The 25,316-nt window shown below is 34.1% G+C and overlaps 1 protein-coding gene across 1 annotated transcript; it reads left to right on the forward strand.

Moving 5' to 3' along the window:
* Positions 1–15,213: 15,213 nt before the first annotated feature.
* On the forward strand, positions 15,214–15,918 carry LOC140433826 (uncharacterized). Its single transcript, XM_072521801.1, has one exon. It carries the CDS (start codon positions 15,214–15,216, stop codon positions 15,916–15,918), a length of 705 nt encoding a protein of 234 aa, XP_072377902.1.
* Positions 15,919–25,316: the final 9,398 nt, after the last annotated feature.

The following is a 25,316-nucleotide window of genomic DNA, read 5'->3' on the forward strand; positions in this document are numbered from 1 at the left end:
TAATAAATAAAAGTAAAGAACTTCAGCACCAAGGCAAAACTGTTAAATTGGCCTGGATTAAAAGCCACTGTGGAATAACTGAAAATGAAATAGTAGATAAATTGGCAAAAAACGCGGTGACACAAGGAGTATTAACTCATTATCTTTGTACGTCCAAAGATATAGAATCAGATATATTCAATGATCTTAAGACAGAATGGAAAGAAAGGTATATTAATGAGAATATAAATACAGGAAACCATTGCAGAGCAATCAAAAAACATATTACGGATAAATCTTGGTTTTCTAAAATGGAGTCGACAAAGGATATGACGAGAACTATATATGTAAAATGAGATTTAACCACAGTCTTACACCATCATATATGTAATAAATGAATCTAGCTAATATTCCACAATGTATTTGTGGTCAGATGTGTAACCCACAACATAAAATTTTGGACTGTTCTCTTATATCTAATAAGGTTAATAATTTTTTAATTTGCTGTATTCTTTGACCGATGTCCACCATCCCGTTAATTTAAATTATTTATTAACATTAGAAAACAATGAGTTATTGTATAAATTATTGTATAAACATGTTTTAAATATTAACTCAAATTGTAATTATAAAAAAATATAAACAAAAAATAACCGAAAAAGAAAATTAAAAAATAAATAAATAAATAATATAAGAAATAAATAATAAATAAATAAATATAAAAAAAATTAATAAAATAAAAAAAAGGAGGAACTTGGACAGTCCATAGTAAATTAGCTATTGAATTAAGTAGATAGGTGCAGAAGAGTTTGCTGTGGAACTCTGAGGACCTCATCACCTATTTTATATATAAATAACTAAAAAAGCACCTAATTAAAAAAAAAACTAGAAACAAATTTCTAAAAAAAAAGACTATATATTAGAGATCAATACTAGTAATAGATTTAGGATAAGATTGTATACAAAACAATGACTAATGAAAAAAGGAGAAAAAATTGTAGGTTGGGCGAATAGATTTAGTGTTATTATGGTCCTTTAGTCCTAGATTACATTTCTCAGCCTAACCCTTTTTAAAAGGCCTAATAACTTAAAGACTGAACCTTTCATGTAGCTCTTTTCCGCCTTATGCAAAGAACCGCACATTTGCCAGGCAGTCACACTGTTTCTTTTTCTAGGTGACAGAATCTGTATAGATCATTATGTGCCAATTACATCAGCTATAACTGTCTATTCAGCTAATAGTGCCCTGTTAGCAGACCTACTATAACTTTGACTGTTTTCCTGTCTTAGCTTAATATGACTGCCGTAAATTTTCTCGAATTTTCTTTAATGAACTTTTTCGCTGTCTTTGTCCTGATGAATTCTTTCACCATTTCACAGATTTATGAGCTACTCACTTACTTCTAGCCATTCTGTTTACTACTTTTGCAACGCCTCAGAAGGGTTTCCATCCAACGAATGGCATTCATAAGCCTTGTTTGGTCATTTCATGTGTTTTTTAATTGCCCTTGTGATCCTCGTTCCCGGTACCAAGGCTACCGTAACCTTGTAATAGTCCTCTAGATTTTTAGGGCACCGACACAATTCCATATTAGCGTAGAATTGACCTCTACAGAATTGAGTACAATAAGTGCTGCCTGGTTATCTGTGAAGTGGGAAATCGAACGGTAAGTTCTTTCTGCCTTAATTCTTCTTCCATGCAGTGATAGATTGCCGTTATTTATACATGGAAAATTATAACATCCTTACATAAAATTTAACGGGGAATACATCCCTTGCTTTAACCCTACCATACTGGCTCTTATACTTCTCCTTTAATTTTAATAGCCTCCTCTACTATACCATCTTCTCTAGCCGCTTTCTTATTTTCCATATAGTTTAGTGCATGTTTTTTTTCATCCTTGGTAATCTCCGGTATGTTTTTTAAACCCTGGTTAGCCACTTCCCTTCTTCTTTCTATATATTTGGGTGTGATCTGTATCTCTCATTGGATTTTATAAAGATCTCCGTAGAATTCTGTTGTAAGAATTTCATTTGTATTAGAAGTTGTTTCAACGTTTACGTTTTTGTTATTTACCTGTTTTTCGACTATTTGTTGTATCTGCTCTTTATTGTAGTGTCTACTCAACCTAACCTAACTTTCGCATATACTTAAATATGTACAAAATTAGCTAAAAGACTTCTTTAGTTAATTTTTTAGAGACCTTTACTGCTATTAAATTAACCTCTGGAGCTTTTTAATATTATTTTTTTTTTAATTTTTGACTTAAATATATTACAGGCAGTGTTAGGAAAATTAAAAAAGAACGATATGGTGGTCAGTACTCATACATTATTAAGAAAGAATCATCACTACTTATTCTAGATTAGAGGTGCCGAACCGATCATTACTCAATTCGGCAAGAAACGGAAAGTGACTAATCAAAACTTGGTCACGAGTGGGATGCTTTCGCCTTCGGTCAATATCCAAGGACTCGGTGAAGTTCTTCTCAGAATAATTCTCTGATAGGACTCATAGGACGGCTGAATTTTGATCAATACACAAAAGCCGGGAGGATTTTTTACCAGATCAGTACTCTGAGGGAACTCGTTTCTCTGTTGCGACGGATGTCGGCGTTGTTTTATATCTTCAGCGCACATCGATGGAAGTGGAAGCTAACGGTGAGAATACGTGCGTGCAGAGCAGCTTTGAGTCAGCGGCGAGAGTTGACGATGTTATCGTTAGATAATTAATGATTTTGGAAAGCTTCCAAATAGGGATCGTTTAAAAAAGTTATAGATTTTGTACTTTGTATTCATCTATTTCCCTTTTAAGCAAGTTAGTAGCTGTATTTAGTTAAGTTTTTTTTTTCAGGATGTGTATAAGTTTGCCACTTTTTTCTTAGTTTTTTCATTTTGGCGATCAGTATTTTAATATGGTGTGGATATTGCGTCAATGATATCTTCAATATATTTATTTGTTTTAAGAGGGAGTATTAAATTAATAAAATTTTGAATTTTGTAACTAAATGAATTCCATTGTTTTTTAATTTGAAAGTATTATACAGTGTGTCAATTTTAAAACTTACAATTATCGTCTATTAAAATAGTATCGTCTATTAAAATAGTTAAAACACGTATTTACGTAAATATAGCTATTTTATTAAATTAAATCAAACTTGTTCACAATGGTCATAATTAAATCACACCAAATTATTATCTCTCGTTCCGCTGTATTTATGTGTCATCACCGAACTACTCGTGACCATATAAGGTAATTAGTGACCCAAGCCAATCACCGTATTAGAAGTTGAGTGTGACTTCACAATGTCATAACAGAACTACCAGTATTCCATCTTAAGCTGATTAGGACATTAGGAAGTTAGTGACTTAAGTTAGCGTATTAGGATAATAGTGTGACTGCATTCGACCATCCTGACGTCACAATCGTCCTCGATCGTACAACACCTATTAAAAAAAAAATAATATGTTCTTTATTATTAAGAATGCCAATTTATAGAAAGGCTCCATCATTCTGCAGAATGACATAGTCTAAATCAATTCGTTTCAGATAGCTACAACTATCCATACAAGCTCATTTTTAAACATTAAAACATATGACTCTTATTTTTCAGAATGACAATGTGAATAAATTTGTTTCAAATAGCTACGGCTATTCAAACAAACTCATTCAAGACATTAAAATATTTGGGTGTCATTTTGCAGAATGGTGAACTGAATATCCATTCAGAACATATCCATAGTCTAAATCAATTCGTTTCAGATAGCTACAACTATCCATACAAGCTCATTTTTAAACATTAAAACATATGACTCTTATTTTTCAGAATGACAATGTGAATAAATTTGTTTCAAACAAACTCATTCAAGACATTAAAATATTTGGGTGTCATTTTGCAGAATGGTGAACTGAATATCCATTCAGAACATTAAAACATTTATTTGTCATTTTTCAGAATGACGAACTGAAAATCCATTCAGAACATTAGAACATTTATTTGTCATTTTTCAGAATGACAAACTGAAAATCCATTCAGAACATTAGAACATTTATTTGTCATTTTTCAGAATGACGAACTGAAAATCCATTCAGAACATTAGAATATTTATTTGTCATTTTTCAGAATGACGAACTGAATATCAATTCAGAACACTATAACATTTATTTGTCATTTTTCAGAACGACAATTAAAACATATTTTTTTAAATAGTTCCAGCTATCCAAACAAATTCCTTTTAAACAATAGAATATCTTTATGTCATTCTAAAAAATGACTACACTATCATGTAACTAACCTGAATAATTTTAAGATCTTTGAATCTTAAATCTCTTGATGTGTTCTCCACCAACAACTTCTTCATAGGGACGCCTTGTTCTTGATGAATGTACATCTTCTTTTACACGATATCTATCATTTGGTAGAACCTCAACAATCCTGAATGGCCCTCTATACTTTTCTAAAAGCTTCTTACTTTCATTGCTTGCTGGAAAACTTGTAACTTTTGTCAATACCAGATCACCAACAGCATATTTCACTGGAGAGCATCTTTTTTTATTAAATTCGTTATTCTGTTTGATTCTATTTTCTTTTAATCGTTAATGTCCATATCATTATCATCTATGTATTTGTCTCCATCAACTCTTAATTTGTACCCGAAAAACACTTCACTGGGAGAAGATTTAGTTATTCGGTGTTTTGTCCCGTTTATTCCTTGTTGAATGTTTTTTAAATTCTTATCCCACATATTGGACTCAAATTTTGCACCCATTGTAACCATGGTATCCAGTAATATTTTATTTGCCCTTTCTACTTGGCCGTTGCCTCTAGCCATTCCTACTGCAGTTGTAAACACTCTAATTCCTCTCTCTGCCATATAATTCAAAAATTCTTTTAAAACAAAAGCTGATCCTGCATCTGATATCATTCGTTTGGTGTTACCAAATATTTTAAAAATTTCTTCTAAAGCACAAATAACATGTTTACTTGATGTATCTGGGACAGCTTCAACAAACACAAATTTAGAAAAGGCATCAATCAAAACCAAGACGTATTTATTTTGAGATTTCGTTAACACAAATGGCCCTAAATGATCGGCATGGAGTGTATGAAACGGTCTAGCATATTTTGGAATAGAATGTAGATAGTCAGGCTTTTTTCCTCCCGGTTGTTTATGGTATAAACAGGCAAGACAAGCCGCAATGTATTTCTTAATAAATCTTCGCATTCGTGGAAACCAATACCGTTCTTTTATTCTTTCAATTGTTTTATCCAACGCAAAATGTCCAATATTGTCATGATTCATTTTGACAATTTGCCAATTTTTAGGCACATACCATCTTCTACCATATTCCGTTATTTTATAAACTTTGTTTCCTCTTAAATCATATTTCTTGAAAGTATCTTTATGATTTACCTGATCTCCTGACAAAAGAATATCTTTAATTTTTTTTATTTCCGTATCTGTATCCTGTGCTTCTCTTAGATAGTCGTCTTCTTTGATGAGCATCACTTTAATTTCAAGATTTTCCTCTGCTTCAGTTCTTTTAAAGTTCCTACTTAAGGCATCTACATGTTGTAGTTGTACTCCTGATTTATGTTTTATTTCGAAGCAAAAATCTTGTAAACACAAAACCCATTTTGCTATTCTTGGGATTATTGTTTGTTTTACTAATGCATTTTTAACGGAATTGCAGCCTGTTATTACAGTAAAAGATCTTCCTGCTAAATAATATCTATACCTTTCTAAGGTTTTGACAATAGCCAAAAGCTTTAGTTCAAAAGAATGATTTTCTTTTCTTCTTTTGTGGTTTGTTTCTAAAATAGGCAATTGACTTTTCACGACCATCAACAATTTGTGTTATTATGCCTCCAAATTCTTCTCTACTTGCATCCGTGTAAACTATTATGTCATGTTTCGGATTGACTATTGTTAAAATTGGTTCTGAGACTATAACTTTCTTCATTTCTTTAACAATTTTTGTTTCTTCTTCTCTCCATGTCCAATTTACATCTTTTTTTAGTAACTGCGTCAATTTTGCAGTGGGTCTTGCAAAATTTGGTATGAACTTTCGGAGAAATGATATCAATCCAAGAAATTGCCTTAATTGATGCTGATTATTTTAATTTATGCTGATTATTGGGCAAAGGAAATTTTTTTACTGACTCATTCTTATGTTTACTTGGTGAAATTTTATTAAATGAAATTTCATATCCCAAGTAGGTAATTTTTGTCATTAAAAATTTTGATTTTGACATCTTTACAGTAAGACCATAATCTTCTAATACTTGCAATACTTTATTTAATAGTTCCATGCCTTCCTCAATACTTTTTGAGGGAATTAAGATATCATCCAAATACGGAGTAATACTGTTTTGTTTAAACGGTTCAAATATTTTGTTCATCATTTCTTGAAATACAGTCGGTGCATTAGATAACCCAAAGGGACAGCGTAAATATTCATGTCATTGACTCGTAACGAATGTTGTGTATTTGATTGAGTTATCTGCCATAGGAATTTGATGATATCCTGCTGCCAAGTCCAAGGACGTAAAATATTTATAATTATATAAGCTGTCAATTATCTCTTCAATTATCGGCATTGTTGGAGGTATCTTTTTTGAAATTTTATTTACATGCCTATAATTTACCAGCAGACGTTTTTGATCATCTCCTTTATCAATAAAAAAAGAAGGGCTTGCGAACGATGAATTACTCTTTTGAATAATATTTGAATCCAATAATTCTTATATTGTTTTTTGTAAAACTTCTTTGTCAGCTGCAGGTGTTCTGTAGGGACAAAACTTAACTACATCTGAACTTGTAATATCGATTCTCATAACAACAGAATGCGATTTTTTTAGAGCTTTCAAATTTGTATAAAAACAGTCCTCGTGATTTAGCAAAATATTTTTCAACATCATTTTCTCGTGTTTAGATATATTTCCTGTACTTATTTCTTTATCTAAGTCTTTCTTATATTTAAATGTTAAACTATTATCTATCCTATAATACATAATATTTACATCTTCTGTAAAATTTCTTCCTATTAGAATGTCATTAACCCAATCTTTATCCATGACATACAACATATTATTTAATTCTACAAAATCGATTTTTATTTTAGCAAATACATAATATTCAACTGAATTTCCCAAAAATCCAGAAAGTTTTACATCTTTAGTTAATGATTTTATTTCTAATTTAAACTTATCTGCCAATTCTTTTGAAATTAGCGAACAATCGCTGCCAAAATCAATGAATGCAGTATGGCTGTGCCCATTTAGGAAAATAATTTTATTAAATTTATTTTCGGAAGAATCAAACTATTTGTTTAACAGATTTATTTTTTTCTAAATTTTTGTTCGTTTTATTTACTTTTGTCTCTTGACATTCTTTGTTCTTTTTAAAACAGTATTGTTCAATATGACCTTTAATTTTACAAAACCTGCATATATTTGGTTTCTGTGATGACAATCTTTTTATAAATGACCCTGAATTCCACAGCACATACAAGGTTTATTCTTGTTAAATATGTTATTAACAAACTTGTAAATTTGTTATTATGTACAAATTTTGATTTGGAAAAAACAATTGGATTTGTTAAATCAGGCAATTTTTCTGGACTTTTGTGATAAAGCTTATTTCTTAAATAAACTGCCAATAAATTGACATCTTTGATTTGAGCAACTTCAATAGCAGATTTAATATGTTCGTCTCCAATAGCACCAATTATTAAAGAAATCTTATCTGACTCGGAAAAATTTACTTTAAGTTTATTAATTTTTGCTAAATGTTCAAAATAAAATTCATATAATGAAGAACCCTTTGTTGGTTTATGATGGGCTACGTCCATAAAAAGATCATAAGTATTTCGTGTACTTTGAAAAGTATTTTCTAACACAGATCTCCATTCTGCCCAAGAAAATTGAGACCATGCAACTTCATTTTCAATAAAACTAGCGTACCATGTTTTAGCGGTACCTCTAAGCTTAGAAATCGCTTGAAATATAATGTAGTTATCAGACCAACTATACGTCTTAGCATTGTGCTCTATTATTTCAATCCATTGATCTATTTCTCCACTTAGTGGATCAAATTCAGGAATAAAACTGACGGATTCAATGTTTCTATTCGTACAATTATAAGATGCAGATGGTGAATTTATTTAGGTGGCATTTTCTTTAATTTGAGGCAAAGGCGAAGGCGTATAGGTTCTATTTATTTTTGAATGTTCAGATCTTTTTCTTGACTTACGTGCTCTTTTCGTTTTCGTATACCTTGACTCCCTTCTCAGCGAAGAATCGGTGGACGAAATAGTTGTTGTTTCACTACTGGAACTACTATTTCGCTTGGACTTTTTCCTTTTCGGCATTTTGGACACTTTCAATCACTTAACATTAAAAACAGTTCACTAAATTCTACCGTAGGTTCTTTAACACACTTCTGATATCGTCTATTAAAATAGTATCGTCTATTAAAATAGTCTAAACACGTATTTACGTAAATATAGCTATTTTATTAAATTAAATCAAACTCGTTCACAATGGTCATAATTAAATCACACCAAATTATTATCTCTCGTTCCGCTGTATTTATGTGTCATCACCGAACTACTCGTGACCATATAAGGCAATTAGTGACCCAAGCCAATCACCGTATTAGAAGTTGAGTGTGACTTCACAATGTTATAACAGAACTACCAGTATTCCATCTTAAGCTGATTAGGACATTAGGAAGTTAGTGACTTAAGCTGATCAGCGTATTAGGATAATAGTGTGACTGCACAATGGGCTATATCTCACGAACAAAAGAAGATATTAAAAAATGCGTGAAACTCTTTCCAGGATAGTAAGAGGGAACTAAAATGACATGAAAGAGAACTCACCCCCATCATCCCCCTAGGCCCCACCTACCACAACCAAAAAGGTTTAAATTGCAACACCATACTTGTGATACATCATTGAAAAGACTATAAAAAAATGCTATCAAATGGTATAAATAATAATTATACAGGGTGAAGCAATAATTGTGAAACTTTAGCTTAAATGTAAAATTTAATGACGTTTTGGTTTAACTACAAATTTGTTAAAAATGTCAATTAAGTAAATGTTTAAACATGGTTTCGTTGTTTTGTAAACAATAATACAACCTTTTTTCAAATTCTGCACGAACTTTGGCAAATGTTATTCTAGTAATAGCGCAATAGGCGAAAAGTAAAAATCGGGCAGAATCATGTGGTATTTCAAAATTTCCAAGAAATTTTTATTGAATTAGCTAGCTTAATATTTAAGCTTCCGCTTAATAGCTTAATATTGACTTCCCACAAGGAGTAGTTAAAAAGTGAAAAATTCACCTATCAAAATACTGTGGTACTTCAGAAATATTTTTTTTAATTCTGCTGGCTCAAATATTTGTCTAGCGGGAACATTTAGAGAAAAAATGGTTTTAGTAGTGGAAAATTATTAGGGTGGTAAATCATCATTTTTCATCACCTTGAATTTGAACCTAAGAATTGTTGACTTTCCACATGGGTTAGTAGAGGGTGAAAAACTACTAGGGTGGTAATAAATTCGTCAAAACCTAGCAGAACACTGTGGTATTTCAAAAATAATTTTTATTAATTTCGCTGGCACGAATATTAAGCTAGCAGGAACATTTCCAAATAAGATTTAGGTTTAGGGGTGAAAAATTATCATGGTGAAAAGTTTAGTCTAAACTTAACAGAACGCTTTTTTTATTTCAGTTATAAGTAGAGGAGAGCGAAACTGTAAAAGAATATTTTTTCATCTTAAATTTTAACCTTACAGAATTATTGGCTTTCCATAAGAGGCAGTTGAGGGGTGAATAATTACTAGGGTGGTAATAAATTAGTTAAAACCTAGCATACCACTGTGTTATTTCAAAATATTTTTTCCTAATCTCGCTGGCGCTCAAATATTAAGCTAGCATTAACTTGTCCAAATAAGATTGGTTTAGGGATGCAAGATTATCAGGGTGGTTAAAGTATACTAAACATTTAAAAAACACTTTTTTACTTCAGATATAAGTAGAGAAAAGTGAATTTGAAAAAAAAAAAGAATTTTTCCCATTAAATTTTAATCTAACACAATTATTTACTTTCCATAATTGGTAGTTAACGGTTGAAAAATTACTAGCAGAGCATTGTGGTATATCATAAATATTTTTTTTGGAATTCTACTAGTTTTAACCGTAAGCCAGCAAAATCGCCCCCCTTAAGGGTGGTTTGGTGGTGGAAAATTATTAAGGTGGTAATAAAATATTGAAAAATTTGCAAAAAAAAATGCCACAGGCAAAAAGTTCTTCTTTTCGAATTCTGCTAGCTTGAACCTTAAGCTAGCAGAATCGCTTCTCTTAAGGTTGGTTTGGTGGTGAAAAATTATTAAGGTGGTAATAAATTAGTGAAAAATTGGCGAAAAAATATTACGTAGGTTAAATTGGATTCCGCTCATTTGTCCCCGCTAGCTTAGGGTCCTTAAATATTGACCGTAACTAAACAAAATAACTGATAAGTTTTGACAATAGTCTACTAGACAATTTACAGTAGTCTCTCTCTATAACGATTCCCTATATAACGATAATTCCTCTATAACGATGAAAATAGTAAACGTTGGTTGGTTCATCATAAGAACAATGTATTAATTCTTTCTCTATACCGATATCGTTCTCTCTTTATAGCGATAACTTTTTAGCGTTCAATAGTTGATGACAAATGTGTTATTGTGTTTAAAGTTCAGACTACTTGAGTCACGAGTGGCAAGATCATTGTCCAGCGGTTATTTTGTTTTGCGCTTAAGGAATACGGCCACCCATTCTACTCTTTCTTATCAGAGAATTAAGTGACTTACGTTTATTGTTCGGGCAGCGTATCTAACTGTTATCACACAGATGTTGCCATCTATTGACGACTTTTCATTTCCAGTTTGAGTTGTATCTTAGTGTGTCAACAATCAACAGTCAAGTGTAGTTACGATATGGAAGGACAGAAAAAAGTGGCTTAAAGCGGAGATGGAGGGCGGTAGCAGGAAGAAGTTGTGGAAACCTCAGCACGAAGATTTAGATCGCGCTATGCTTCAGTGAACCATATTCCACTTTCTGGGCCTATGGTCAGGACAAAAGCTGAGTTTTTTGCAACTGAACTTGAGAGAGGACTGTATTAAAGAAATGAAAAATGCGCTTTAAGATGTTTATTTAAAAAAAGCTAAAGAGATTTTTTGTCTTAAATTAAACAAAAACTTAATTAATCTGCATCGATTTTTACTACACAAAGCTACAAACAAATATCCTGTATGAGGTCTTTATCAGGGCTTCTGAGGTCTTAGTCTCCAGAGCTTTTAGAGCTCGTTCTCGACTGGGGACGACGGACGGTTCGTTTATACCGTCGATGATGACTGGGTGAGGGTCGAGGCGAAGATTCCTGATAACGAGACTTGGATTGGTAGGATGTTTTATATACGAGAGGTGTCCATATTGAAGCAACCTTGTGCTGTTTTTTTTATTGAGAGAATTCGGCTTTTTTTAAATCTTTGTGGCTTCTCGAATCATTTTTGGTTGGGGGTGAAATGAATGGGGCTACGGCTCTAGAGTTTTAAAAATCAACTTTGCTTCTTATATGAAAATATTGTTGACCTAGAGCAGAAATTAAATCCAAATTGTGAACAAAAATGGAATGTGCATAAAGCTGATTTTTGATTATACAATTGGTTTGGCCTATGTAAAAGAAATTTTATAAACTTCATGTCGTTTGTTTGAAATGTTGCCTTTGACTACTCGGACAAGAAATAAATAAAATTGAAAATCATAAACAAACAATTAATGGACATGAAAATAAACTTTGAGAATTAAAAATTGAGAAACTTGAAGAAAAAACACGAAATGCATATAAATTAGTGAATAAATGTAACAAGGATATAAATCAAAAACCAATCTGCTTAGAAATAAAAACTGCGAAATACCAAGCAACAATAAAGTAATTAAAGAAAACATATTTTGAAAAATTGCAGGCCGAAAACTTTCACAATAATTATGTAGAATGCACATAATATGAACAATTGGAAGAAGCAAAAAATAAAAAAAAAGAAACCAAAACCGCCAACGATAGAAGCGGTTGGAAGGGAAATCAAACTGCAGATAAATAACAAAGCTACTCGATGTGATAGAATACTCTCAGTATTGTTTAAGTCGAGAAGAAGGGCAATAACGAAAAGGATATATGAGGTTACGGACAAAATATGAAGACCAAAGAAAATACCACAAGAGTGTAAAAAGAATATCATCTGTCCAATTCATAAATATGGCCACAAATTCCTGTGCCAAAATTGTAAAGAAATACCCTTGTTGGGTATTTAAGGTATAGGGTTCTAATTTGGGTCTTGTTACGTTATAAAAAAACTTTAACCGTAATTATTAGGATAGAACTCAATATTTTACTTAAATTCGATTTATTAAAATATTCTCCGGTTAATAAAAATTAAATTTATTGAGAACTATTAATCTTCAGGAGAAGTTTTCTGTTATAGAAATTGCTTCTTCTTTTCAGAGGTTCAAAAAGAAATCCACCAACCAATAAATATTTTTTAAAGGCGCCAGGTATTGATTTATAAACCTGTCAATACCTCCAGGTATTTAACTAAGTACTCGATAATAAGACACAAAAAAGGAATGAAATTGAATTTGACGACAAATAAAACCCCAATAAAAAAGCCAACATACTAATATTTAGCCTTTTTTTGTAAGAGTGGGTAGGGGATTTTATTAAACCGCGCTCCTACAAAAATGCTGATATACTCCAGAGACGTAACACACGAAAATACTATTTTAGTTTGTTATTTTTATCTTTAGTTGTCAAATTATTATATATTAATTATATATTATATAAAATAAACGTATCTTAGCTAGTCGTTATTACAATGAAATTTTTAATGCTTCCCCGATTTCAAAGGCAAATTCTTTTGAACTAAGAAAACTTTTAAGTATCTTTTCGGAAAATGTGGCTGCTCTCAGAGTAATGAAGCTGCCTGTAGATCATTATGATTTTTTGCTATTTAACATGTTCCTTAATAAATTAGATTCAAAAATCAGAACCGATTTAGAACTGAAATATAGCCTTAGTCAGGAATTGCCAACTTATAGGCAATTAATGTCGTTTTTAGATAGGCAATGCATCGCACTGGAGTCTGTTCAGTATACTGCTTCTTCATCTAATTCATATAATCCAAAGAGTCCAATAAAACAGTTTAACAATAGAAAACCCTTATCTAGTTTTCTGGTGGAATCCAGCCCAAATATAGTGGAGCAGTCTGAGTGCATTTTATGTTCTTCGCCTCATGACTTATATAAGTGTGGAATATTTCTTTCTAAATCCCCTCAAGAGAGGTTTTCTATTGCTAAGCAACATAAACTTTGCGTTAATTGTTTAGTTTCGCCGCACTCTATGATGAATTGTGGATCATCACATAAATGTCGTGTTTGCAAATTTCCACATCATACTACATTGCACTTTGATAAAAAATCGAACCATACAGCTTCTGAGCAGAATTCAAACGTTCAGGTTAATTATTCCAATCCCTCCTTGGAGCCGTTAGTTGGTTGCAACCCGGTTATTAGTTCTTTTTTTACCAATACCCTTGTAAATACTTACATCAATTCTGACTGTATTACAAGCACATTATCACTTCCTCAATCAACTCTTTTATTGTCAACCTGTGAAGCTGCAATAAAGGATATTCGAGGTAACTTTACCACAAACCGCATTCTACTTGATACCGGTTCTATGGCGAATTTTATTTCTGAATCTTGTGTTTAACGTCTTGGACTTTCAAAAAGAAATTTTTAGATTGCTGTTGAAGGTCTCAATGAAATATCATTGGCTGCAAACAGTGGTATAGTGCAGTGCACAATGAAACCTTGTGGACTGATCGATCCAACATTTTCATTTGAAGCTATTGTTCTTCCTAAAGTATGTTCAAATCAGCCAAAATTCCAAATTAATCCTTCTGAGTTGACACATCTTCAAACCATAAAATTAGCAGATCCCAAGTTCCACATACCTGGTCCTATAGACTTGTTAATTGGTGCAGAACTCACTCCGTTTATTTTAGAATCGGGTAGAATTTTTGGAAATCCAAATCAACCAGTGGCATTAGGAACTGTTTTGGATACATTCTTCAAGGTAAAATAAATTGCCTCCCTAATGATTCTTCTACGAATACTCTTATTATTTGTCATATGTCTCTTGAAACAAACATCGACATGCAATTAAGAAAATTTTGGGAGCTTGAGGAGATTTCCAAATCATTACCTTTTTCCCCTGAAGATAAAAAATGTGAAGAAATATATAAATCTTTAACTGTCAGAGATTCTACAGGTCGATTTTTTGTCCCGTTACCTTTTCTTCAAGAAAAACCTAAATTTCTTGATACTTATTCTCAAGCCTATCGATGCTTAAAAATCGGTTTAGAAAAATTCCGAAATAACGAACACATTATTGTGATTTTATGCAAGATTATTTAGATAAGGGTCACATGTCTCTCATTCCTACAGAGCATAACCATTCTCCTTCGGCCTATTATATAGCCCATCATGCTATATTTAAGGAACAAATTTCAGAATACGAGATTGTATCTAAAATAAGAGTAGTCTTTGATGCAAGTTTGCGTAACATAAACGGTGTATCTCTAAATGACACCTTACTTGTAGGTCCAAAGCTTCAGAAAAACATTGCTGGTCTGTTACTTAGATTTCGATTTTATGCCTATGTCTTTGTTTGAAACATTAAGCAAATGTACAGGCAAATTAATGTGATTTCCGACTATTGGAATTATCAACGTATTTTATGGCGTTTCTCCCTTTCTGAATCTCTTCAGGAGTATCATTTACGCACTGTGACATATGGTATATCTGTTCACCATATTTGGCACTACATAGCTTGTATAAACTCGCAGCTTCGGAAGAACATAATTTTCCTCATGTAGCTAAAGCATTAAGAACTCAATTTTATATGAAAGGTGGTTTACTGGGGGCTAATGATATAAACTCAGCTTTGACTGTTCAATCTGAATTAATCGCAGTTATGAAAAGAGGAGGTTTTGAACTTGAAAAATGGGCTAGTAATCACCCTGATCTAATTACCCATATTTCTGCTTTTGATTGTCAGAACTCATCTTATAGTTTTGATACGGACGAACTTTTATTCATCAAACTTTTGGGATTAAAATGGGATCCTACATCAGATATATTTTCCTATTTGTCCCTTTTGATCGCTCTTGTACCAAGAGACACATTTTGTCTGAAATAAGTAGGATTTTTGATCCTCTCGGATTTGTTTTACCCTGTCTTCTGCTTGCAAAACGTCTGCTACAAAGATTGTGGGAGCTTAAGGTCCCTTGGGATGAAATATTATTCGACGAGATTACCGAAATTTGGACATTTAAAACTGAGTTACCAAATCTCGCTGATATTAAAATTGCTCGTTATTTGGGCTCGGAAGATATATCTCGCATCGAGTTACATAGGTTTTGTAACGCCTCTCAACTAGGTTATGCCAGTGTTGTGTACTTTCGAATTGAAGAAACCACGGGTAATATCAAAACCTTTTTGGTTGGCGCTAAGTGCAAGGTTGCTTCATTAAAGACTCAGTCTATTGCTCGTTTGGAGCTTCTGGCAGCAGTTCTTCTGGCTAACTTAATTAATTTTATTCAAAAGAGCTATGACGGCTTAATAATGTTTGACGCTGTTTATGCATGGTCAGATTCGATGATAACTTTGGCTTGGTTGTCTTTATCACCAAGTCGATGGAAAACTTTTATAGCTAACAGGGTGAGTCACAGACAAGAAACTGTCCCTAGTACTAGTTGGCATCATATGGTGTCTTCACAGAATACTACCGATTATGCAAGTCGTGGTCAAAGTCTGCTTTAGCTTCTAAATACTTCTATGTGGTGGTCAGGCCCGCCTTTTCTTTTTCTGCCTAGAACCACTTGGGCTTGTCAACCTACAACTGAATTTTATTCTGATTTATCAATGGAGAAAATCAAAAAGAGAAAAAGAAGTTGTTCTTACAATTACAGTTACTAATGACAATTTTCTATTGAATTTACTCCACCGATGGTCTTCTTTGTTGCCTAAAATTCAAAGAATTTTAGCTTATGTATTAAGGTTATAAAAAACTCTAGGTCTAGACAAAGACTTAACGAAAACAGAATCCATACTCCACACGAATAAATTCTTCACTTATACCGATTATTCGATATGTTCATCTGGATGTTTTTTCTAATATTTTCCTCAAGATTGATCAAAATCAGTTACTGCCTAAACCTTTTCGTAAATTAGCACCATTTGTGATCCAGATAATTAACTTAGAGTTGGGGGTCGCCTTAAAAGATCTTCTTTTAGTTATGATATTAAAATCCTATCCTTTTACAGAAAAACCACAGACTTACAGAATTGATAATATAATCAGTTTACAGCTCACATTTTCATCCTGGTTTAAAAACCTTGCAATACTTGTTACTTCAACAATATTGGATCTCATCCCCTAAAGCAGCAATTTATAAATGCTTGTCAAGATGTGTTACATGTTTTCGTTCTAAACCCAAGTCCTATAATCCGTATAAGGCCGATTTACCCTCGTCCCGCATTTCTCAGTTAAAAGCCATCATCAGTTTGCATTGATTTCGCTGGTCCATTTTTGCTTTTGATAAGCAAACATAGAGGAGCGAAAACCTTTATGGGTTATGTCTATTTATTCGTTTGTACTGCTGCTAAGGCTATTCATCTGGAGGCCACACCTGCTCTTAGTTTAGTTTTTCTTAGCAGCTTTTAAGGGACAGGTGCAATCATATTGTTAGTGATCAGGGCACTAATTTTAAGGGTGCTAATAACCAATTGATAGAACTTGCTCAAAATACCGCACAAAAATTAGACATTTCTTGGAATTTTAATGCTCCCGCTTCTTCTCATTTGAATGGATTGGCCGAGGCTGGCGTCAAGTTATTTAAATCATATTTTTACCGAGTTTGTAACGAGTCCGTCACTTCAATAATCCTTAAACATTTTTAAATAAAATTTTTAGACTCAAATCCTCTTAATGATTTTCTTAATTCTTAAATTTTAAGTTAACGGTTGGACGACCAAGCGTCCATATTTGCAATCATAGTTTAGCTAACTCAAAACAAGTGCTGATTGATTACCCACTTCTGCTTCGACGTTCGGTAGAGCACTTGGGTTTAGAGATAGGGCCAGAGAAGGCCTAAAAGGTTTTTTATTTTGAATATTAAAGTTTTTTTTTAAGAAGAAGTTGCAGGAAGTTATGGTTTGGTTTTTTTTTTTTCAAGTGTCCTGTTGGTTTATAACCACTCGGAGCCGGTAAGTTTATCCAATTATCAATAAAATGAAAATATAAAAACCATCAGCCAGTTTTGAGATCCTATAGTATTGTCATTTTTCATTTGATTCGATATATTTATCTGAAATGTTTCCCATCATTTTATTAAGAATATTTAACATCTAAATCGAAAGTGTTATTGATATAAAATCATATGTATTTTAATTTTACTTCCCGGCCTTAAAAAACATAATTATCTATCTTTAAAACACTTTATTATCTATTAAGAGTATCGATAAAAATATTCTGTCGTATACCGTTCATTATATTATAAAATATATTATTATCCATATCATGCTTTTCGTTAAAATTGTCGATATAATTAATCCATTTTACTTAAAATACTGTCAAACCATACAAATTTCACATAATTTACAAAACCATTAAGTTTTTTTGCTTCCACACTTCATAAGTATTCTTTATAAAACCTTTTAAGGTTTATAAACCTTGTGTTTTTTCCCTACTCTGTATCAAGAGTAAGAAAGAACTCTAAAACAAATGTTTTTTAGCCTACCTCTGGGAGTCAAGCAGAAGTCGAGGGAAGAAAGTTTTGATTTTGTTTTTTGGATATGTTTTCTTAAGAAGAATTTTTTAAGTTAATACCTGGTTGGAGTTACACCTGGTTCCAGAGTTGATTTTTTTTTGACGTGGCTCTTCCCCAGAGGTTCAGATCTGGCCTTGTTATTCCCGTACAATTTGAGAAATCAGCGGGAAGTATCTCCCTCCTTTATAGTATAAAATATTATCGTAAACCTGTATTGAGTTTATTTATTAGTTTAATTTTTTTATATATTTTTTTTTAAAGTTATAGCATACTATTTTTAAATAATAATAAAAAAAACATCACTTTTTCTAAAATAATACTTAATCATATTTAGGGACTAAGTAGGTTGAGGTTTTAAATCCTCCCTTTTAACTCATTTGTACGATTTCTTGTGTACACATTTAATCAGAGAGTTATTTATTGATATTTTATTATTATTATATATTTAAACCTTTGGACAACTATCCCTTAAGGATAGTGTCCTTATTACTTGTTAAGACATTTAATTGAAAGCCTAAATACAGAGTTACATCTCTAGTAGTCAAGTAAATTACCTTTCTAGGTGAACAAATCCCCTTCGTTGGCTCAGTGAAGATGTTCGTTCAGTTGTAATGGAAACACCAAATAATAGTAGCAGAGTTTATTGTAGAGACGTACACTATGGGTGTTGACCCGGTATTACTTTGAGTAGAGACTGATAAAGTTGATCGTTGAAGACTATCAAGTTCGTTGAGTGAATATTGATTGAATTCTCTTCTAGGCAAGAGATATTAGTTTTATATAAACTTTAATTGGGTCAATATTTTCGCGGACCTCGCGTGACATGTGTATTTAATTTATGTAAATTGTTTAACTTTGTCAGCACTTTTGACTGATGTCCAAATTATATTATTGATAATTGACCAAATGTGTATGTAACCTAAGTAACTACGTGTGTGTATTTAATAACAAATAGATTCATTCGGTCTACTGGGTGATAAAATTATACTGTCCAATTTCGGATATGAATTCTAAAGATTTGATATTGGACATACTGCGGAATCGGGCAATCTGGCCCAAGTGTCAATACTCAAAGTTTACATATAAGTATTACATAACATAGTAAAATTCAAACATGATAAATTATAAATAGTTTAAGAATAATCAATAATCTTCCAACCGTACCCTAGCTATCAATGTCCGACTCTATCTCTAGATTAAAATTAGGGCAATTGGATGAAAATGTGGAAAGTGGGATGTCAACTTGGGAAGTCGACGGTACATTGTTGTGCCGATTACTAACTAATACAGGCACTTCCTGTTCGTTAGTCTGAGTTTGTGGATTCTCTGAACGACATAGTCGTGTAACAGGACGGTACTTCCATAACGTGAGTATCCCAATTATTACCATTATAGTAATGATCCCGGTGGCCACAAAATAATGCCAATTAGATTCGTGAATCGATCGCCACTGCGCATGCGTCATTTCTTATTCCAGCCTCTCCTCCTCAAGTAACACATGACGTAGCTCTCCTCCTGGTATGTCAAGGTAGGTGTTTAGAGGCGTGTTAAACTTGCGGGGTGTCCTCGCCACCAGTTGGGCCACGGGAGTGATTGGCGACTTCAGGTAACTCGTCACTGCTCTGTCCACCCCACTGCTAGTGGGGAGTAATGTAATATTTTTCGTTTGGGCGATACATTTGGGTGAAAGCTTCAGGAATGTGACTCGTTCCAGTACTCTTTCGCTCCGATTTTCATCGTAAATAATGGATATATGTATCGTGACTGGCGTGATAACTAGCCAGAGGTTGGGAGTACCCATCTTACTCCATTGAGCTGTCTGTATTGTCCTGGCTACCACTGGACATGTGCTATTCTTAGATCGCTCATAAATTTCTTCAAGTATGCAGTTTGGTTGGGTATCCATGTTTCTTATAGCCGTTTCTTTCTCTATCTTTCGCGGTCAATTCTAAGTAGTGCAGTGTGATATAATCTACGACCAGTAGATTCCTTGGGGCGACAAATGTGCGCAACACCGACCCCTCAACGTTAAGTGGTATGGCCGTGACTTTGAGCATGCTGTACTTATTTTTCCCTGTCACTATGAAGTAGCCGATGACTGTTATATATCTGTCGTCATGACTGACTTCTGTTTCTATAATGGGTTGTCGTCGTATTTCGACCCCTTGAGGCAGTATCTGCCCTGCTTTCCCTATTAATTTGGTTATTTCACCCGGTTTCACTATATCAATGAAGTGTCCGTGGTTATAGTGAAGGTTTAATATTTCCTCGTAAAATTGAGTATATTCGTTTATGACGTCCATAACTTGTAATGCTATCGTTTGTATTCGTAACGTGCTATATTCGGTTTCTAGTTTTTGTGTTTGTCTTCTACTTCGTTAAGTCCTTTAGATATTTCTTGTAGACCTGTGATTAGTGCTTTGTTAAACTTGTTCATTTGCTCGTTTATCCTGTTCTCTGTGTGATTGATTGATGTTATTGTTTCTAACATTATCTTCGCCTGGTGCTGTGATCCCTTTATTAGCTCCTTTTGGTTATTATCTAATGCTTCAATGTTACTGTAGGCTTCGTCATTGACTCCAAATACTGAAGTTAATATTGTTCCTAATATTCCTCTTCTTTCCCTTCCTTTTATTTCTACTGTCAACCCCTCGCTTACTGACTCCGCCTTTCTTTGTCCTTCCTCTAACTTCTCTATTATATCCTTACAATTCACGATTTTTATCTCATGACACAATTCTCGTACGCCTTGTATAATATTTCCTATTAGTTGGTGCTATGTTCGAATTCTTCCTTTTTCGAGTAACACCTTTATTCGAAATGTTCCCCGGTCTATGACGACCTCTCCAAGGTCTTCTGTGAAAAATCCTGGTACCGGATTATATATTTTATACGGTTCTGCCTTTATGGGTTTTAACATCGTTAAAAACATTATAGCTACTAGTATTTTTTTCCATCTTAGTGCTGCTGCCTTCTTCGGCTTTTCCTGTTTCTCTTCTTCCAGTCGTATTAGCTTATGTATGGGTCTTTTAGTCAGTTTCCCGTTTGCCTTTCTCACTGTTACTACTCTGGTTAATCCCTCCGCTCCAGGGTGTGTTTCTGTTACCCTCGCTAATGGCCATCTGCCTGGAGGTGTATCCTCTTCTTTAATTATAACTATTTCTTCTTCTTTTATGTTAGAGTGCGCTTTATGCCATCTATTTCTCTGTTGTAATTGGTGCAGGTATTCCTGTTTCCAAATTTTCCAGAAGTCTCTTTTTATTTTCTCCAATAATCTCCACCTGGTCGGCATTTTCAAATAAGTCGTAAGCTCTTCTTCCCGATTTGGTGATATAATTTCTCTCCCTATAAGGAAGTGAGCTGGTGTCAGGGCTATTTTCCCTTCAGGGTTTTCTGATGACCCACATAATGGTCTCGAGTTCATACATGCTTCTATTTGTGCCAGCACCGTACTCAATTCTTCATATGTTAGAACTGTTTCCCCGATGATTCTTTTCAAGTGATATTTCATTATTCGCACTGCGCTCTCCCATAATCCTCCGAAATGTGGTGCATATGCAGGTATGACATGCCACTGGTTACCTAGTGCCAGTAATCCTTGTTTTATCTCGTCATCTATTTTTTGATTTTCTTTTTTCAACAAATTTGCTGTTCCTACGAATGTGGTTCCGTTATAGCTGTATACGTTGTTGCACTGTCCTCTGCGTGCCGTAAATCTCTTGAACGCTGCGATGAATGCATCCGTAGACATATCGCTTACTACCTCAAGGTGTACTGCCTTCGTTGACAGACACACAAATACTGAGATGTAGCCCTTATAGCTCCTCTGTCCTCTGCCTCTCGTGGTACTTATTTTTATTGGCCCGGCATAATCTATCCCTGTGTTAGTAAAGGGATGACTCGGGTTCACTCTGTCTTTCGGTAGATCTCCCATTAATTGTTGTGCTGCTTGGCTTTTATACCTCCTGCATCTTAAACATTTTGCTAGATGATCTTCTACGGTTCTTCTGCCGTTGATTATCCAGTATTTTCTTTTTATGTACTGTAGTGTTTGTTGTAATCCGCTATGTAGATTTCTTGCGTGACTATCTGTTATAAGTAACTTTGTTAATGCACTATCCTTTGGCAAACTTATCGGATGTTTTTCTCCGTACTTTAGATTCGTGTGTCTCAGTCTTCCGGTGACTCTTAGAATTCCTTGTCTATCCAGGAATGGTACCAATGACGCTAATTTATTTTTCTTGTCTAATTGCTGTTTCTTCTTCAGCTTATTTATTTCTTGTTTGAAGTAGGCGTGGTGTGTGTGCTTTATCACCTTTAATAGCGTTTCCTCTAATTCTTGGACTGTAAGCTGACTTTGTCCATTGTCCTTCTTTTTTCTGCATTTGTCTGCAAATCTCCTACAATATGAAAGTACTCTTCTTATTCTTTCTAAATTTGAGAATCTCTCGCATATGTCCTCCTTTATCGTTGTCGTGTGCACCGTTATTTTTGTTTTGACTTCCTCCTCATTTGTCTCTGGTATTTCTTCTGATTCCTGCGGTAAAGTTTTGTTACTAGTCAGCCAAGTTGGTCCCTTCCACCATAGCTCTGCTTCTAATAATTCTGATGCGGTACTTCCACGTGAGAGGATGTCCGCTGGATTTTTCTTTGTATCTACCTTATGCCAATTTTTCGGTCCTATAACGCGTCTTATTTCCTCTACTCTGTTGGCGACGAACATTTTCCACCTTTTTGACGATCCCCTTATCCAAGCCAGGGTTATCGTTGAGTCCGACCATGCATATACCTCAATGTTTTCCCTGTTCAATGCTTGTAGGGTTTTATTCATTAAATTTGCTAGTAGTACCGCGGCACACAGCTCGAGCCTCGGTAACGTCGTTTTCCCTTTCAATGGTGTGACTTTCGATTTTGCTATCATTAGATTCGTTTTAATTTCTGGGCCTAATACCCTTGAGTAGATTACCGCTCCATATCCTTTCATAGACGCATCTGCAAATCCATGTAGTTCTACTCTGTTTATCTTGCTTAAGTTGTTCCACCTGGGCAATGTTATTTTCTCCAGATTTACTAATTGCGCCTGGTATGTATTCCACCTGCTTTGTTGGTTGCTAGTTAATTCTTTATCCCAACTGGTCTTTTGCTCCCATAATTCCTGTATGAACATTTTCGCCTGAATTACTACAGGTGCTATCCATCCCAGTGGGTCGTATAGTTTTGCTACTTCTGACAGTACGTGTCTTTTCGTTATTTTCTTTGCCGTCGTTATCCTTATTTTGAATGTGATTATATCCTCTTTAGGTGACCAGTGTATTCCTAACGTTTTCCGTACTTCTTCTTGTTTGAATGCCTTGGAGTCTACGTTCCTCATATCCTTCGGTACGTTCTCCATTATTTTTTCTTCGTTGCTCAACCATTTTCTAAGAATGAAACCTCCTTTTCTGAACAGTTGTATTAATTCCTTTTGGGCTGTTTCTGCTTCCTGCACTGTCTCAGCTCCTCCTAGTATATCGTCTACATACATGTTTTCTTTTACAATTTTCGATGCCAACGGGAACCTCGCTCCTTCGTCTTCTTGTAATTGTTGTATTGTTCTTAACGCTAAAAAGGGTGCTGCGGCCGTGCCGTATGTCACCGTCGTTAAGTTATACTCTTGTATGTGGTCCTTTGTGTCCTTTCTCCACAAAATTTTTTGATATTTTTGGTCTTCTTCTGCCATTCTGATTTGTCTAAACATTTTTTCCAGATCCGCTGAGTATGCTACCTTATTGGATCTCCATCGTAATAGTATATTTGTCAAATCTTGTTGTAATTTCGGCCCTGTGTGCATAATATCATTCAGGCTTACTGCCGATGAGCTTTTGCTTGATGCATCAAACACGGCTCTTATTTTCGTTGTAGTACTGTCCTCTTTTCTCACTGGATGATGAGGTAAGTAGTACCTATCTCCCTGCAGTTCGGTACTCCGTGATCTCCGTTGCATATCACGCAATGTGTTCTTGGTTTCCTAAGAGATCCTCCTTGCTTTTCTTGTCTTTTTTCTGACTCCAGCAGTTCCAGTGTCTGAAATCTTCGCTGTAAGAATGTTTGTGTCGATTTGTACGTCGGTATCTCTCTACTGTCTCCAATGTGGTTTTCGTACAGCCTCCTAGTTTCATTGTCCCATTTCGTTATGATAATTCGGGCTATCAATGGGCTCCACGCTTCCGTGTCTGTTCCTAACCCTCCTATGGCTTCCAGACTTTCGTGGAAGGTGTCATGTAGTGATTTCAATGCTCTAGCAGAAGATTCCTTTACTTCCTGCGCTAGTAGCATCCTGTCTATTAATTTAAACAATATCATCCTTGGGTTCTCATACCTATCTTTTAGCATGTTCCAGGCTGTTTAAGTGTTGTATCATTCTGTTGGCTTCCCCTCTTACTTGAGTTTTTAGGTACTGCATTTTTTCTGCGTTTGATAACTGGTCGTTTTCATGTATTACTTTAGTAAACAGATCGTGGAAAGTTCTCCACGTTTCATATCTGCCTTCATACACAGGGATTTTTACCTGCGGCAATGTCACACCGTCCCTCCTCTGTGTGCTTTCTGGCCGTTGCATTCCTGGCCTTATTTTCTTTAAAACTTCTCTGACTTTCCTCTTTAGATGATTTATTCTTTCTACTTCTTCATTAGCTGTAGCGTCTAGTTCCTCATTTACTGCTGCTTCAATCATTAGTGTATTCACGTTTTCCATGTATTCTCTTAACTCTGACTGCAATTCTTCATCCTCCTCCTCTTGTTCATTTTCTGGCCGTAATAATTCCTCGATTCTTTGTTTTCTTATCTGTATCTCCTTTACTTTCGGTGCTTTTCCTCTTTTCAGCACCCTTCCATATTCTTCCAACAGGGTTTTCCCCTCAATGTATATCTTAAATACCTGATCATAGTATTTTGTTTCAAAATATTTTTCTTTCGTTATACCCCCTTCTAGCAACTTTTCGTGGTTATTTAAAAATTTTGCCCAATATTCTTCTAATTTTTCCTGTCTATCCCGGATGTATTGTTGATTTTTCCGAGATTGGGAATCCTTTTTTGTATTTGAAACGAGTTTCGTTATTTCTGTTCCTATTTCCGCTTGCTTAACGTATATACTTTCCATGATTATTTTTATAAATTTTTACATTCAGCGGTAAATATATTAGACAATACGAAATGTACGTTATTTATTAAATAAGTATACCTGTACTATAACACTTTCTTTTCTATCGGAATGTGCAATTTAGCGAAATATGAGTTTGACCTTGCCTGCTGTGCTATTCTTTGTACTGAGGTAGGTCAAGATGTAAACGACACACTCTCACAATGATATATGAAATTATTTGCTACGTAATTATTTTAATTTTTCGAAAT

This window comes from Diabrotica undecimpunctata, chromosome 2 (genome assembly GCF_040954645.1).
Source record: "Diabrotica undecimpunctata isolate CICGRU chromosome 2, icDiaUnde3, whole genome shotgun sequence".
In the NCBI taxonomy this organism is placed as follows: Eukaryota; Metazoa; Arthropoda; class Insecta; order Coleoptera; family Chrysomelidae; genus Diabrotica; species Diabrotica undecimpunctata.